Source organism: Mus caroli, chromosome 11 (assembly GCF_900094665.2).
Source record: "Mus caroli chromosome 11, CAROLI_EIJ_v1.1, whole genome shotgun sequence".
In the NCBI taxonomy this organism is placed as follows: domain Eukaryota; kingdom Metazoa; phylum Chordata; class Mammalia; order Rodentia; family Muridae; genus Mus; species Mus caroli.
In genome coordinates this window covers 5,195,926-5,212,489 of record NC_034580.1, presented here as the reverse complement: position 1 = coordinate 5,212,489, position 16,564 = coordinate 5,195,926, and the positions used below count along the sequence as shown (strand labels likewise).

The following is a 16,564-nucleotide window of genomic DNA, read 5'->3' as shown; positions in this document are numbered from 1 at the left end:
TTTTTTTTTTTTTTCCTGCATGTATCTACGTGTACAATGTCCAAGGACACCTGGAGAGTATCCCAGGAGGCAATAAGAGGTATAGGATGCCCTGGAACTGGAGTTCCAGTGGTTTTGAGCTGCCTTGTGGGCGGTTCTACTCTTGATCACCAGGCCGTGTCTTTGGCCGCCATGTTGGCGTTAGTTCAGCTGCCCCTGGCTTCTCTTTCCATCTGTAACTTGGGTCTTCCTTCTCAGGTTAGTGGATGCTTGCCAGTCAAGCCGTTGTCCCTGGGGTCACAGGGACAGCAGTTTATCCTTCAGGTGAGTTACAGGAGACGGGTGATATAGGATCATGGCATCCCTGATCGGGTTGTGGAAATTTCTGAGCCCCTGGTTCAATGAGATCAGTCTCGGGAGGGCGTATCTCCTCTGCATCCTACTCTTTCTTTCTCTCAGTGGGTCTGCCCACATGCCCGCCTCCCTTCCATCTCCTGTTTCTCTCTGTTCCCAATGGATGAGTAGTTCTGAGCCCTGGACTTTTGCTGGGATCTCTACATTCTATTTACAGCTAGAAGTCTGCATATGCTCAGTAAACATGATATAACACACACACACACACACACACACACACACATGCTGGCTTGGGGTCAGGATGAGATTTTTCTTTGGAAGTCTTATCAGGACACTGTTAGCTCCTTTGAAATAAAAAAGTTGCTTTTTGAGGAAATCTGTCACAAAACCAGAACATGGAATCTATAAAGTCAGGGCCCAAAGGCACTAAAGACTCCCGGCAGCTTCTTAGACATTATGCTTCCTTGGTGTCGGTAGCTTTCTGCTGGAGGCGGGGCCAGGGCGCCACTTCATGTATGTAAATCTCCAGGTGCCTGACCTTAAACCTTCTGAAACTTGCAGTCAGCCTCTCTTCCCCCAGCTCAGTCTGCACATACATGCAAACATAGGTATGCACCTTCCATTATCTTCATGCAGAAAGGGAAGGGATTATCTCATTTTCTTAAGAAGATTATTTCTCCATTTTAATTGTGTGTGGATGTTCAGGCCTACATGTGGGTCTGTGCATATGAGTTCAGGTGCCTATGCATGCCATACATCCAGATCCCTTGGAGCTGGCATTACAGTCAGTTGTGGGCCGCCTGCTGTGTGGTTGCTAGGAACTGAACCCAGCTCTCTGTGTTCTTAACTTCACTGTACCTCTCCACCCCCTTTGCTTGTTGTTGTTGTTGTTGGTGGTGGTGGTGGTGCTGGTGGTGATGGTCTTTTCCATTTGAAATACTTTGTGGATACCTCTCCCTGGTTGTGGGAAAGCCACATTTTCCCAGTAGGGTTGGCTGAGCATAGTGGCGCAGGCCTGTCATCCCTGCCTTTTGGGATGCTGGGAAATTCAGCAGCTGCCTAAGCGACAGGATAAGTTTAAGGCTAATTTGGGAAACTTAGTGAGACCCTGTATCAAAATAAACAGGGAGAAGGGTTAGGATTAGGTCTTTGGTAGAATTCTTTCACAATATGCATAAGGCCCTGGATTCAAACTGTAGGACTGCAGGGAGGGAAGAGGATAGAGGAGGGGAGTGTGAGAGGCAGGGAGGCAGGGATGGAGTGCTCACTCCCATGTGGAGATGCTGAGACAGCTATTTCATGCTCCTCAAGGAAATGTGAATGTCCCATGTGTACTTTGTTCCCTCTGGTTCTCTCTCAGTCCCTAACCTCCCCAGTATTGTGCAGCATAAGTCATTCTGCACTGTACAGGGGTGTGATAACCAACCCTGGCCACAGGGATGTCATGACCAGTCAGCATACAAACTGCTTCTGAAGAGGAGGCCCTTTCAGGCTGACTGGGCCTGGTGACAGTGCCCAGAGCCACAGGATGGAAGGGTTACCTTGGATGTGAGATGTGGTGAGCTTCTTTCCCGGTGTCTAGAAAGCTGGGGTTCCCAAGTAGGTCCTTCTTTGACTCTGGGAGCTTAGTCTCCATCTTCAGAAGGAGGCTGGCTGCAGTCTGCTTCCATGTGTTTGTCCTCTGAACCATGGGAAGTGTTAAAAATCTGCCATGTAAATAGTTTGTCCTTGTAGCTTCAGATTCCACATCCACAGAGTCGGCTAAGTAATCAAGAGTTGACACTATAGTCACCATTCTCACAGGTTTTGCATTGGGATGCCTTAAAGCACGTGGGATGTTTATGGAGTTTACACAGATGCTAACTCATTTTCAGCAGGGGCTTTGGAAATTCATGGGTACCAAAATATGACTGGTGGAGAAAGGAGGGGAGGGGCGGTGAGTGACAGTACTCCAGCTTCTAGAATCTTACTTTCCTGCACCTCCATCCTCAACAGCAGCTTAGGTAGCACAGCGTGTTCCATTGGAGGATTCTGGAAACCCTTCGATCCCGCAGGACCAGGGTGAGCCAGAGTGGGTCTTACCTTGTCTACCTCATGAGAACGTGAAAGCAGCTACCACAAGGACCCCAGAACCTAGATAGGAGTTTGTTTGACAGTATCATTTTTGGGGGTCTGGATGAAGAACATGAGTTTCTGTAACATGTTTTCAAATCAGAACCAGAGTGTAAGGAGCTCTCTGTGTCAGGGATGATGGATGCCTTTCATGCTCAGCTCAGGTCCCTACAGGTCTCCAACAGTGAGGTCTAGGCTCCTATTTGGCTTGGTTGGCAACAGTGAGACTGGCCAGTGCTCATGCCTAAGTTTCTTTTCTAGTTAGGGTGTTCTTGGTGTCTTGACAATTTTTGGGTTCTCTTAGATGCACCAACATTCAGATGGGATGGCCTTTGTTCCCTGTATAACACTAGACACAGATGTATATGGAAGAGGGACAGGTCCCCAAGGAATGTCACCTTAGAGGTGGCTAGAAGATGTGAGACTAGAAATGACATGTTACCGTTTACTCTGCCTCTGCTGAGCTCCAGGCTGTCTTCATCCTTCTTGGCCTGATGTAGAGCACACTGGCCAGACTGGCTCTACATTCCTTACACCTCTGGCTCCGCCTCTTACTCAGTGGACACATTGAACTAACGTTTAGGGATTTAGGTTTTCTTTAGCTTTTTGGAGTCCTGAGGTTAGTTGACTCCAGATATTTTTCAGTATCTGCTCCTTGTCCTGTGAAGGCCAGCCGTGAGAGTGAGGAGTGATTGTTAGCCCTGCCCCCACCTTTCATGGACAGTCACACCTGGTATGCTGTCTGAAGGGCAGTCATTATCCAGAGTATGGGAAGCTGGGCTACAGGTGGCCCAAGTCTGCTGGGCCCATCTGCTTTTGGACCTTTATTGGTGTGATCCAAGCTTTGCCATGTGATGAGAAGCTTAGAAAAGGTAGTCTGTCCATTATATGTCCACTGGGTGCCAGGGCTTGGGTGCCACAGGAAGCAAAGCAGAGGAAAACCCCTGCCTCAGACCTGAGCAGCTTAGAATGATGTTTGTTGGCACAAGACAAAAACCCAGCCAGGAAGGGCATGATGAGGAAGAGGAAGCTGGGAGGAGGGGCAGGAGCAAAGGCCAGCAATCCATGGGATGACCGTTGAGGAAATGAATCTGAAGGAGCTGTTGGGCCTTCTTCATTGTAGAAAGAACTTTTTATTAACGCGCATGGGTGTCCTTCTTCGGGCTTGATGGTCTGAGTGCCTCTAGTGTGTGCTTTCCAGTTCTCCTGACTCCACTGAAGGCTGGGGATGATTATTTCCTTTTGTCAGTGGAAGGCCAGGGGCAGTTCACGTGCCAGGACTGAAAATTTGACAGAGAAATGGCCGAATGAGAATGTGGTCTTCTAGGATGAAAGAGAAGCTTAGGCACCTTGTGTGTCCAGAGCTGAGATCCTTGTCTCTCTTGTTAAGTGGTGGCCTTTTGCCAGCAAACAGGGTGGACACAGTGAGAGCCAGAGCTTCTTGTTCTCCCCGCTGTGGGCCTCCAGGGGCAGCTGCGCAGCTGTTGCCTTAGGCAGCTTCCTCAGCCTTCCTGGCCTCCCCTGTCTCCCACATCTTGTAGCAGGAGAGGCCAGCTTCTACTTTTGGTGTAGATTTCTTGGACGTTTTCTGAGGTTGAGAGCTAGCTATGCATGCAATTGGAATTACATAGTTCAGGGGATGTCGCCAGTTCTTGTTGGGGGTTGCCTGTCTGAGCTATGTGGATTTATGAGAGCCTGGGGGGTGGGGTCGCTCAGAACTGGACTGGCTGAGATCAGGCTCCTAGGTGCTGCCATTTTTCCCATGTCTGTTATCATTTTCCGGTTTCTTTCACTTGTGGATAGTGATAGAGCTCAGCAGCTAAAAACGTCTCTCACAGGCAGCGGCAGCTGCACACCTTTAATCCCAGCACCGCGGAGGGAGAGGCTCTGAGTTTGAGGCTAGCCTGGTCTACGGAATGAATTCCAGGACAGCCAGGGCTACCTAGAGAAACCCTGTCTAGAAAACAAAACAACCACCACCACCACCACCAACAGAACACATACCACTCTGGCAACGCTTTGGAGTTTGGTTCCTGGCACATCAGTACTTTCTGACTGCACTCCTAATTGGAAAATTAGGAGAATGTTTTTACAGTTTATTCTTGCATTTCCTTTTTTTTTTTTTAAGCCATAGTATCATTTAATTAAGATTTGTGGAGGACTCATACTTCAGACCTAATGAAAGCTGGAAATGCACTGTCTTAGCACCATGCGCTCTGTCCTCGAAACGAGCAGAATCCTTGCCCTTAGCTCTGCGTCCCTGGGACCTGTGCTCTGGCATCCTGCTGTGTGTGTGTGTGTATGTGTGTGTGTGTGTGTGTTGTAGGGGTGGGGTTGGGGGAGGGATATCTGTGTGTGTAGCTGTGGGGGGGGGCATATGTGAGTAGGGGCCATGTGTATGTGGTGTGTGTAGAAGCATAGCATCTCTGTAATTCTTATGGAGCCGAAAGTTCCCATGAGCGCCCTTCCCCCATACTGTGTAGAACAGAAAGAGGTGTGCTGGGTCTTCTGTAGTTGAATTTCCTATAGCAGAGGTTTCCAGTGCCAGATGGCCCTGTTGCTTCCGTGGGGCCTAGAAAGATGCTAGTGTGTCCTGTCGTTAGTTCTCAGGACAGCCTCTACACTTCCATCCTTTGTGGTGGGGATGCCTGGTTGGGAGAGCCTGGGATGGAGGCATGGGTAGTGTTGCTGTGTTTTCAGGGGCCTTTATAGATCCTTAGTGATTCTGCACATGGTTGCTTTGTTTTCTCTGTGAAGGGGACACTTGCAGGTGACTTTGGATTTGGGATCATCTTTCTAGGTATTTCCTTGTGTATTTATAACAGAGCTGGATGTAGCACATGCTTTCAGTCTCTCTGTCTGAAACCTGGCTCACTGCACTTGCTGTGTAACTATTCTCAGGACCGCCAATGAAACTTCAAGTATGTGCGCTTGGCCTTGTCTGTGCAGGGAGGCGGTGTCGGGCTGCAGGTGCACCCAGTCCCCTGAGCCTGAATTCTCAGTGCCTCCCACTCCTGACAGCTGCTTAATCTTAAGTTATTTACTCTCCCAGAGCCTCTGATCTCCTTAAACAAGCAATAACAACATGAAGGTCCGTAACTGCACACTTGAGTCCGGCGTATGTGCGTGTCGCCGCTTGCCTTCTCGCTAAAGACTTGCTCTATTTACAGCTTGTGTCTATGATTCCTACCCCCAGAGCTTCCCTCCCCCAAGTTCTGCTCTAGAGTGCGGTTGAGCTTCTGTAGGCTGGACTACACATCAGTGTTCTCCAGCCTTGTCTCCTCTTGTCTGCATGCTTGCCCTACAGTGCAGTTAAACTGAAAATGGAGCTCAGGCTAAGCATGTCCTTGGAGCTGTGTTCTCAGGAGTGTGTGAGTACTTAGCAGAGCACCCCCAAACCTTTCAGTCCCTTTCCCAATATGTCAGCTGATCCCAATATTTCCAAAAGCAGGCAGCAGCTGCTAAGTCTGACCAAATGTCCCTCTGTTCTGAGGGGCCATAAGACAATTGCTCAGGGCTCGTCTCTCCTGAGCTGCTGAATGAATGGGCTCAGCAGCCACCAGATAGGTGGATAGTGGCTCAAACCTTGGATTCTAGGTGCCTAAACAGCTTAGCTTTCCAGACCTCAGCAGCTCCTCTGCTGTGGAATGCCCAAGGTTCCACAGTACAGAAAGTTCAGGAAGATGGGGGAGGTGTGCAGGGGAGATGTGCTGACTGTGAACTCCAGTTTATTTTAGGAAGCTCTTGCTATGGCACGCTCTGTGTGGCCGAGGCAGTTACAACTGCCAGTCAGCAGATTGTGGCTTGGGAATCTCCACGTACAGCCGTCAGGGCCCTAATTAATAACCGCAGCAGGGGCTTCAGCTGTCCCTGCCCACATTGTTTACATGACATTCCATGTAGTGCATGCATGCCAGCCCCGACATCTAACAGTTATCAGATACCTGTGGTGCCCAGTGATCTCGAGCTGTATCCACAGGCCTTCAGCCTCTCCCATTATCTTTACTTTCCCTTCCCATTGAGCTGCACATTTAGATTTCAGCACATCCCAGAGTACTGATGGGATAGCAGGCTTATCCGTGACATAGTGAATTTAATGATGGTTAGTACTCTGCATGTTCGAAAACCGTTAGCTTTATCGATGGAAGTAGATAAACTGTTGATTCTTCCTGGGGATTCACCCGAACTCAGCTGGGCTCCACATTCGAAATAATGACATTAATGATTCAAAGAATGAAAAATCCCTGAACGTCTTAATAGGTGTGTGTGTGTGTGTGTGTGTGTGTGTGTGTGTAGTGTTTCCTTCATGGGTAGGTAAGTATGAAGCTAAGATAATAGCTCAGTGGTCATGAGACCCTGGGTTCCACCCTCAGCATGACAAATGAAACCAAGCAGGAAAGGCAAAAATGATTTCGGCCGAATGTGTCTGATATATGAATCCTGTTTTATTGCTGCTTTCTCTGCAGAGGACTGTGTAGAGTTTGGGGACCCGAGCTGAGACTGCACTTGCTTACTATTGAGTTGCATTATAGACCCACTCATCTGTTTAGATAAGTGCGTGCTCACGGTAGTAGGCAATACTCCCTTTGCTCCCTCGCTTACAGCCTGTCTCTTACTTTCTCTGCAGTGCTACACACACAGGGCCCAGTGGATGGTAGCCTGTATGCCAAGGTGAGGAAGAAGAGTGCCTCAGATTCTGGCATCCCTAGTAGCCCTCAGGGCATGCCAGCCACGAGCAGTCCAGACCACGGAGACCACACCCTGTCAGTCAGCAGCGACTCAGGCCATTCTACCGCCTCCGCCAGGACTGATAAGACAGAAGAGCGCCTGACCCCCGGAGCACGAAGAGGCCTGAGCCCTCAGGAGAAGGCTGAGCTGGACCAGCTGCTCAGTGGATTTGGCCTGGAAGACTCTGCAAGCTCCCACAAAGACATGACTGATATGCGCAGCAAGTACAGTGGGACACGGCATGTGGTACCAGCCCAGGTCCATGTGAATGGAGATGCTGCCCTAAAGGACCGGGAGACTGACATTCTAGATGATGAGATGCCCCATCATGATCTTCACAGTGTGGACAGCCTGGGTACGCTTTCCTCCTCTGAAGGGCCCCAGTCAACCCACCTGGGCCCTTTCACCTGTCTCAAGAGCAGCCAGAACTCCCTCCTGTCTGATGGCTTTGGCAATGGTGTTGCTGAAGATCATAATGGTGTCCTTTCTCCAGACCTGGGCCTTGGTGTAGACACCCTTTATGATCGGGAGCGGATGTGTGGGGGCCGAGAGCAAAAGCCGCTGCAGCCCCTGTTGAGGAAGCCCTCTGCACCCACCCCAGTGCAGGCCTATGGGCAAAGTAACTATTCCACCCAGACTTGGGTACGTCAGCAGCAGATGGTGGCTGCTCACCAGTACAGCTTTGCCTCAGATGGGGAGGCCAGGCTTGGCAGCCGCAGCACAGTGGACAATACTGGCCTTGCCCAGCCCCCATCCCACATCCCAGTTACTCCCAACCGTGGAGCCAGCAGCAGAGTGGCTGTTCAGAGAGGCATCAGCAATGGGCCAAATCCCCCCGACACACAGCAGCTTTGTCCTGGTAAAGCTCTCCAACCCAGATTTCAAGATGACAGAGTCATGAATGGAGTACATCAGGAGCTGAACACTGGCTCCTCCCCAGGCTCTCCTACTCTGGATATTGATCAGTCCATTGAGCAACTCAACAGGCTGATCTTGGAGCTGGACCCCACCTTTGAGCCCATCCCCACACACCTGAATGCCCTTGGCATCTCAGCTGTGTGTCCTGATGGTGTGGGAAGTGGGCTCCGGTGTAGTGGCCGGCTGGACTCTGTGGATGGCCCTGGCCGGAGCCCTGGCCGGCAAGGTGAGCTGATGGGGTGTTGGTGTCAGGTAGGAAGTATCTATGCAGCTGGGAATTTGGATTTGCTGAAACTGACGATGGAGCGGCATTTTCTGCTCTCACAAGCTGTGGCCTAGAATCCAGGTGGTACCGTGGCACTATAAAAGCTTGTTAGCAGAATTGAAAGGTGGGAAGAAAGAGGTGTAAAACTTGCCTATAAAAATGGTTTGGGGCTGGGCCCCCTGAAGATTCCTCTTCTTAGGAATCAGTGTCTTTTTTTTGTTTTGTTTTGTTTTGTTTTGTTTTGTTTTGAGACAGGGTTTCTCTGTGTAGCCCTGGCTGTCCTGGAACTCACTTTGTAGACCAGGCTGGCCTCGAACTCAGAAATCCGCCTGCCTCTGCCTCCCGAGTGCTGGGATTAAAGGCGTGCGCCACCACGCCCGGCCAAGGAATCAGTGTCTTATTTCACATACCTGTCATGCTTGTTGGTAAATGTAGTAGGTCATTTGGGAGCACCAGATAGCCTGGTCCATGTTCCTCTGCCACCTGCCAGCTGTGTGATTTAAAACCTATGTATACATTCTCTGAGCCTCAGTTTCCATGCCTGAAGAATCAGCTCAACAGTGAAACTTTTCTCAGTTCAAGAATGTCCCTTTAGGGAGGAGTGCCGGGCGTCTTGGTGAGTCAGAAGACCCTGTTGGGCTCTTGAGTCATTCTTGTAGAAACAGAGCAGGAGCCACCATGTGTTAGAGAGGAGCTTGGTGGGTCTTGATGACTGAGGGAGACAGGTACATGGAGCAGAAAGTGGAGAGTGTGGAGTGGCCTCAGACACAGCAGATCTGGGTTCCTGGATCCTGAAAGCTGTGATTTAGAACCAAGACCTAAGCCCAGCAAGGGTGACAGCCACTGTGTGAGGGCCATTTGTGTACTGCACCTTCTGAAGGTGGTAAGAGTTGTCAAGAGAGAACTGTGTGGGCCTTTCTGCCTTAAGACAGGGGAACTGGACACCAGAGCAGGGGCTTCCTGGCAAGGCCAAGCTCAGTAGTCGTGGACAGTGTCCTCTGGCGAAGTCTATGGGAGTATTTCCTGCAGACTGCATCAGAGTGACGATAAAGCCTGCTTTGGGTTCAGATTACTACCAGGTGTTCCTTGTGTGTGTGAACACAGGTCAAGAGGGTTTGAGAGACACCTTTGTCATTGGATGCAAAGGCGGACAGCAAGCCACAGTGTATGACATGGGCGGAACATCCTGAGCAAAGGTCTGGGAGTTAATGGAAGGGACAAGGCTCTGGCTGGGATCTGCACAAGGTTATCCCTGGAGGGGACTGGCCAAGGTGAGGCGTCTGTGGGAGGGTGATGAAGTGGCTGCAGGTGGTGGCGGGTAAGGTGGAGCTGTGGGTGTTGTTGGGAGCCCGGACCAGGAAGACAAGAAAGACAGTGCAAGAGAAGGCTGTCCCCATCTCCTCCTTCCTCCCATGGGTGCTTTTCTGTGCTCCTCAGTGAGTTCGTGTGAACATCCCCCTTAGCTTCTGTGCTAGTGATGCTGATGATAGAAGTCCCTGTGTGGGCTGACTATTGCTTTAGGGTCCTGGCAGAATGGCTTAGTTCATCTTCCAAGGACCCTTGCTTCAGGGCCTTGCTTCACCTTGCTGTCACGTCTGTGGAGGTTACTAGGTGATGTCAAGGCTTGAGTGCACATAGACCCTGTGGTATAGACCCATCCATGGTCTCTGCCCTCTTTAGAAGGTTGCAGCCTGGCTGATGTCTGGCCCCCTCCCCTTCAAGCAGGAACAAGATCTTGTAGCATGGATCCTAACCAGTGTCGGGGTTGCATGGACTACCAGCTAACTGGCAGGCTGCTAGCAAAGGACAGGGTTGCTGGGACTTTTGCTCATGCTAGCTGTGGAAAGGAAGGGCTATCCCAGTGTCTGGTGATGAGAGGTGAGAAGAGAAGCCAGATTACATTACCTGGGACATGCTCGGACCACTGGACGAACAGCAGGATCTTGTAGTTGGTTGGAGTGCTGGTAGCTATGTGTTCTCCCCAGTACAGTTCTGAGGAAATGCAGAAGAGTTCTAAGGTTTCAGTGGAAACACTTAAGCAAACTCTACAATATTTTGCTTAACGAATATTCTTGGAAGACTGTACTTGGGAAGAATAAATCAAAAGCCTTTCTTCCAGGAACAAAATCCCCTCTTGAGTTTTGGGAAACTTTGCAAGTGTCTAGCGGTGTATGTGGGTGGACCCAGGACTCAGGCGCAGGGGCCTTTTTCCTAGTTGACTGAATACAGTCCTGAGGGACACCCCATTCCTGTAGGAAAGGTATACAGCCAGGGACTGGACTTCAGCCTTCACATTGGCCTTCCTTAAATTACTGAAGAAATGGGTCACTCTACTAACTAGTTTTATTTTAACCTTACACCCTCTTTAATTCCTCTTCTTATAAACATAAATATAATAATCAAATGAAATAACTTTTCTACTTAAACAGATTAGTAATTTATCAGCCCATCTTTGTTCAACAGGCATCTGGGTCCTTGTCAATCCTTGGAACTATAGTGGTATCATAATATATACACCGGGAATATGTATAAAACAAAAACACCTCTGCAAAGGTGCTTTTGGAATTCAGAGTCCTGCTGAGAATGAGGTTCTGTCCCTAAGCAGCAGGCAGGAACACAGAGCTCAGCCTGAGGACAGAGCTGAGCCGGTGGGTGACAACCTTCTTAGAGCCAGCTGGCTATTCTTCCAAGATGAACTTGCTGTGTTAGTCAGCACCCAGTTCCCAAATCGTTCCAGGCTTGCACTACACTGCATATAAGAAGCCTGGCTGTGGTGTGGGCAGCCGCACAACCTGACTCTTGGAGCTCAGGGCAGGCAAACTTGTTTGGATAAAAATCCCATCAGAAAATGCTCATGTGCTTATGCACCTGGGTGAAGAAGGGGGCAGTCTTTCCTCCCCGGCAGGTAGGGAAAATGCTACGACCCCGTTGATCTTAAATTTTATAATTGGATTAAATTTTTTTATTTATTTGTATTTTATTTTTATGTGTATAGGTATTTTGCCTGCATGTATGTCTGGGCACCGCTTGTGTGTCTGGTGCCTTCAGAGTCCAGACGAGGGCATCAGATGCTCTGGAACTGGGGTTTGAGGAGATTGTTAGTCACCATGTGGTACAGAGACCCATACACAGGTTCTCTAAAGAGAAGAGTAGCTCAGCTTTGAACTGCTAAGCTACGGGTTTAAGTTTAGTGTGCATGCTCCCGTCTCTGAATGGAAAGGGTTAGTGATGAATGTTATAAAACAGAAATCCCCAGACGTCAGAGAAATTCAGAATAGTACAAATGGCTAAGCAACTGATTTGTTTGAACCCCTGTAAGTTTTGGGGTGTTATAAAAAGCCTTTACTTTACACAGTTCCCAGGTCTCTTTGTCCAGGAGTGAGTGAGGGCTGCCTAGCTGCAGAGCTGAATAAGAAGGGCCCAGTGACACTGCAAGGCTTCATGATTCCAGTGCGGGAAACCCAGCCCCGTGGTGGGTGCGGAATTGCCTGAGTCTTGTGCACTCATGGAGATTCGGGGCTGCAAAGTTCCCAGAATGCCGCATCTTTTCCATAAGCCCACTTCCGCCCTCCTTTCCTCTTGATCCCAGTGCCAGCTCCTGCTGTGTTTCCAATTCTGAGCATAGATGCAGGTTCACTGTAGGATGCTGGAGCCTCAGCATCCTCAAATCAGTAAGATCTTTCATGTTCCAGATCATGTCTTAAATGCAAGAAAGCTACCGTGTAGTAAGGAGAACAGCTATACCAGGTTCCTCCTGGGGACTGCATTCCAGCAGAGCTGAGCAGCTGTGTCACTCACACCAGCTCTGCAGGGAATAACAGGCCGTATGCTCCCTCAGGGGTGGTGGTGGTGGTGGGAGGGGTGGCTTGTTTCTGAAAAGAAACCGCATTTGAAGGCTGAGTGCATCTAAGGATGCTTCTTTCACAAGTACAGTAGGAATAATGGCACTGCTGTGGCTGCAGCCGATGCTGACAGGGATGGCAGTGATGGTGGTAATGGTAGTGACGGAAACACACTTACAGTCGCTCGGATCTTACCTGTCTCCCAGAGGTCCATGTGATAAATGCTTGCTCTGAGAAGGTGCCATTGACACGTGGCAGAAATTGTAACTAGTGGAACCTCGCAGGTTTTAGGTGATTGGGGTGTGTCCTGAGAAGAATAATGGAAACCTGTCCTTTCTCTTTCTCCTCTCCCGTGCTCTCTGGCCAGGAGGAGGGTTTGACTTTGCCTTGCCTTTCAGCTATAAAGGCTCTAGGACCAAAGCAGCAGGGCCAGCTGATTGTGGGTTAAAACCTCCTGTGCCAAAATAGCCCTTTGTTCTTTTTGGGATGGTTATCTCAGCTATTGGTGATAAATAGCTAATGTGAGATTTTTATTCTAGTTAGAAACTTTCATTCCGCTGGACTTGCTTTTCTAGAAGGATTTTGTTGTTGTTAGTTGGTTGGGGGGATGTTTTTTTTTGGTAGATTTTGTGGGATCTGCTCAATAGAAAGTCATGCCATTTGCTAGAAGAGGCCGTTTTGTTTCCCAGGAAACGGTAGTGGTGGTGATAACAGTGGTGATGGTGATAGCAATAATCATGATGATGTGGTGGTATTGGTAATGGTTGTGGCAGTGGTGATGGTCGCTATAGTGATGATTTTCATAGTGATGGTGGTGGTGGTGGTAATGGTGATTGAGAAGATGGTGGTGATGCAGTGAAGGTTGTGATGGTGGTAGAGATAATTCACTGAGTACCCTCTCTGTTCTAGTGATTTCAGACCACCAGGAAGTAAAAAGCCTCCCTCTTGTCCACACTTCTTCTCTTGGCCATCCTTTATTCTGCTGCAGTCCTGCCCTTTGACCAGCTAGGCTTTTTCACGATGTTTGCTGGGATGGGTAAAACACCTTAGAGGTATTTGTGAGCAAAGATCTTCTTGTTAGGCAGCAATGCAGACGCCCTTCTGCCCCAGCTGCTCTGCTAGATGGACGCTGAGCTGAGGTGAGGTTGTGCCGGCAGTCGGATTCCACCATAGGACCAGAGAGGCTGACCAGAGGTGAGGAGTCATTTCTGGCACCTGTGTTGCTGATGGCAGTGTCATCTCCCTTGTAAAACCGGGTGAGGGCAGGTAGTTCCTTTGGGGGAATTTTGCTTCTTCAAAGTGCCTGGTGGCCAGTAAGACTGCACCTTCACTCTGGTGCGATGTACCCTGGTTGTACCTGATTTGGCAGACCCCCAGCCTCTGCCTTCCTGTTGCCCCCTGCCAATTTCAGTTCAGCCTGCAAATGGGTAGATTTCTGGGATCACAGCCTTTAAATGGCAGTGGTGCGGTGGGGCTACCCTGAGAAGAGAGGCACCGTTGGAGCCTGTCTTTCTGTGTATGACAGAAAGCTGGCTGCCTGTTCCATACCTTGGAGACGTTTCGTTTTGCGTTGTTAAAGTATTTGATTCTTGTTCCATTAGTCTCAGTGGCCTGATGACAGGAACCTGGCAGGCACTTCTTGCACATAGCACCCTGGCCTATCTGCCTGTGTTTTTAGAATTCCTTTGCTGTGGGAGGGGCACCTGAAGCTTCAGATTGCAGCTTGTAGTACTTCCCCCGTGTGCTTTCATGGCAGGGACCAGAGATGTGGAAGAGGAGACCCTCATACAGTTCACTTTTGCTAACACGTTTCAGTCGCCATCACTGCTAGCAAGTCAAAGAACCTGGGAAGTTGTTCCATGAGACCCTCACATCCAGTTCTCACTGGTACTGGTACAGGAATAATGGCCAGACAGATGCCCCCAGAGGGTGTGGTATTTAGGGAGGCTCAGTACTAAACATTCAGTACCAGGTAGAGATATCAGGGATGCAGAATGGGCAAGGTGGGCCCCCACCACCGTTTCAGTCTTGTGTTCGAGGAGCCCAGAGGGTGAGCCATGGGACCTTGGGCAACTCAAGCTTGTCTGTATGATCACTGTCTCATCAGTGGTGACAGTGGATCTGATAGGGAGCACTGTGGGTAGGACTTTGTTATGGATCAGGAGTCATGACTCAGAGTCACTTGAAGGGACTTGGTGCATGGAAATGTCATGGGTGGTGTTTTCTTCCAGCTCTGCAGAGGAAAAAATTCTTTGGGGACACATTTCAGTGGTACAGCATTGCTTGACTTGACATATGGGAGGCCTTGGGACTTTTCCCTGCAAGGGGTGGGGAGCTACCAGGTCACAGTTCTTTTAGGACAGCTATACTGCTGTACAGTCACTACCATCCTGTGGTTTCTCAACTTTCTCTACTCCCCCCAGAGAAGACTTTAACTCATTAGTGATCACCCAACCTTAGCCGGCAGCACACCAACTTACTTCCCTAGTTTAGCTGTTCTTGCTTCTGGTATAAATGCAGTTGTATACTATGTAGCTCTTCTTGGCCGGTTTCTTTTACAGAGCACATTATATTTAAAGGTCTGTGATTATTGGCGATTCATTTCTGTTTATGGCTAAATAATACTCCATAGTTGATCTATTCGTCTATCAGTGACACTAGGATTCTATCAGCATTTGGCTGTTGTGAATATTGATGGTGTATGCGCATGTGTGCACACATACCTGTTTGAATACCTATTGGCTTATTACCAGATGTGGATTTACTGGGTCACAGGGCAGTTCTTGCTGAGTTTGCTGGAGAAACCACCTCCAGCCTCCCATATGGACAGCTTCTCTCCAGAAGCATTTGGTCTGTTGTCATCTCGTAAGAGACCCAGGTTCTAGGAAGGCCACCTGTGAGTATTCCATATAATGGAGGTCAAATCCTTTCTCTTCATCTGGATGAAGAGACTGACAGTCCTCAGGCTTGGTAAGGTCACTTGTCATTTCTGATTCTGCCACATGGCCTATGTGTCGTGACGTGGGCCTTGACTAAGGGGATGGTGCACTGTGTCCTCTGTAGATGTAGTAGAGGATGTTACTTATAAAAGGAAGGAACCATAACTGGGTGCTAGAGCCCTACTGATGAGTGGAATGTCCTACATGTGAGTAGTGGGTGAAGTGACAGGGATTTATCCCTTTTGGAATCTGGAGATCTTTACTTGCAGAGTTCATTCAGCGTTGGGGAGATGTTCTCTCCCTTTCAGACAGCCTTCCCCAAGCAAGCTCTTCCAGGATTCCCAGGGCAGCACATCTTAATTCCATTCCCTTGTTGAAGCTTTGCAGAAGTCTCCTTCCCTGATGGTTAGGAGCAGAGATGGGAAGGAAGGGATGGCCCTGTGTATATGCAGAGGGCTTTTCCTGCCTTCTTACTGATGTCACTCAGCATGTGGGCTCCCAGTGTCCCACCCACTTTCTTTATGGGAAATGCATGCCACCTGCTCTTGAGAAACAAGCCCACCAGGTGACCGGGCCTACTGAGCCTGTCTTGGTTCAGCTTGCCACATTAGTGGATTCCAGGGTACATTTGAGCTGAGCTAGCCTTTCTCTATTCACTCTCTGTAGAGGTTCTGTCTGTTTACTTGAGTGAGCTGAACTCAGGAGGCCCTTACCTCAGCACAAACCAGCCTTTGCCTTATTTGTTTTCACTTTTGGGAATGTGAGGGAGTTTCCAAAACCACCCCATGCCATGGGGTGCCAGCATTGCTTCATTCTTACATGATCCTGTAAAGACCAGTCATTTACCAGTGCTTCTCCTTCTAGGGTCCCAAAACGAAAATAAAGATTGTGTTGCAGAATGGGTCATGCTCTCGGACCCGTTCCCTTTCATTTTCATTAGTTGTGTGTTACTGTGTGTATGTGAGATGCTCAGTGTGGCTAAGCAAGTTAACCTGTCCATCCCACTGCATGCGTGTGCAGAGTTCTGGTAAGAGCTAAGTCCACTGTCACCTGGGCGGGGCATATTCTTTCCCGATTTCATCTATTCTTTTCACTGCACACTGTAACTACCTGGAGGCTTTTGGGATTTGGGTGGTAAGGATGACTGTGTGCACTTTGGTCTGCAAAGAGTGGCTGTTTGGCCTGGTAGGGACTTGAATGTCTGAAGTACTTTCTGCCCACTGACTCCTGGGTCCAGATGTGCTGTGCCTGTAAATTGAAAACATTGACAGTTGTGCTGAAAGAACCTAGTGGGGAAACCCCCACCCAACTCCCGATTCAGCGTGCACCCAAGAATCACGAATAGAACACAACACCTTGATGTAACAACACGAGGTATTTTAATGGCGGAGCTCCGGGTCGAAACGTATCTCACACAGGAGACAGTG

The 16,564-nt window shown here is 49.2% G+C and overlaps 1 protein-coding gene across 3 annotated transcripts in view; it reads left to right on the top strand.

Annotated features, from left to right (window-relative positions):
• The window catches only part of Tns3 (tensin 3), a 233,443-nt gene that overhangs the window by 165,792 nt on the left and 51,087 nt on the right, over window positions 1-16,564 (top strand). For all 3 annotated transcript variants that reach the window (XR_003838006.1, XM_021176014.2, XM_029483501.1), the window contains one exon: window positions 7,073-8,317. Coding sequence is in view for 2 of the 3 variants with exons in the window: in XM_021176014.2 (XP_021031673.1) it covers window positions 7,073-8,317 (1,245 nt within the window). In the remaining variant the exon portion in view is untranslated. The remainder of the gene's footprint in view (window positions 1-7,072; window positions 8,318-16,564) is intronic.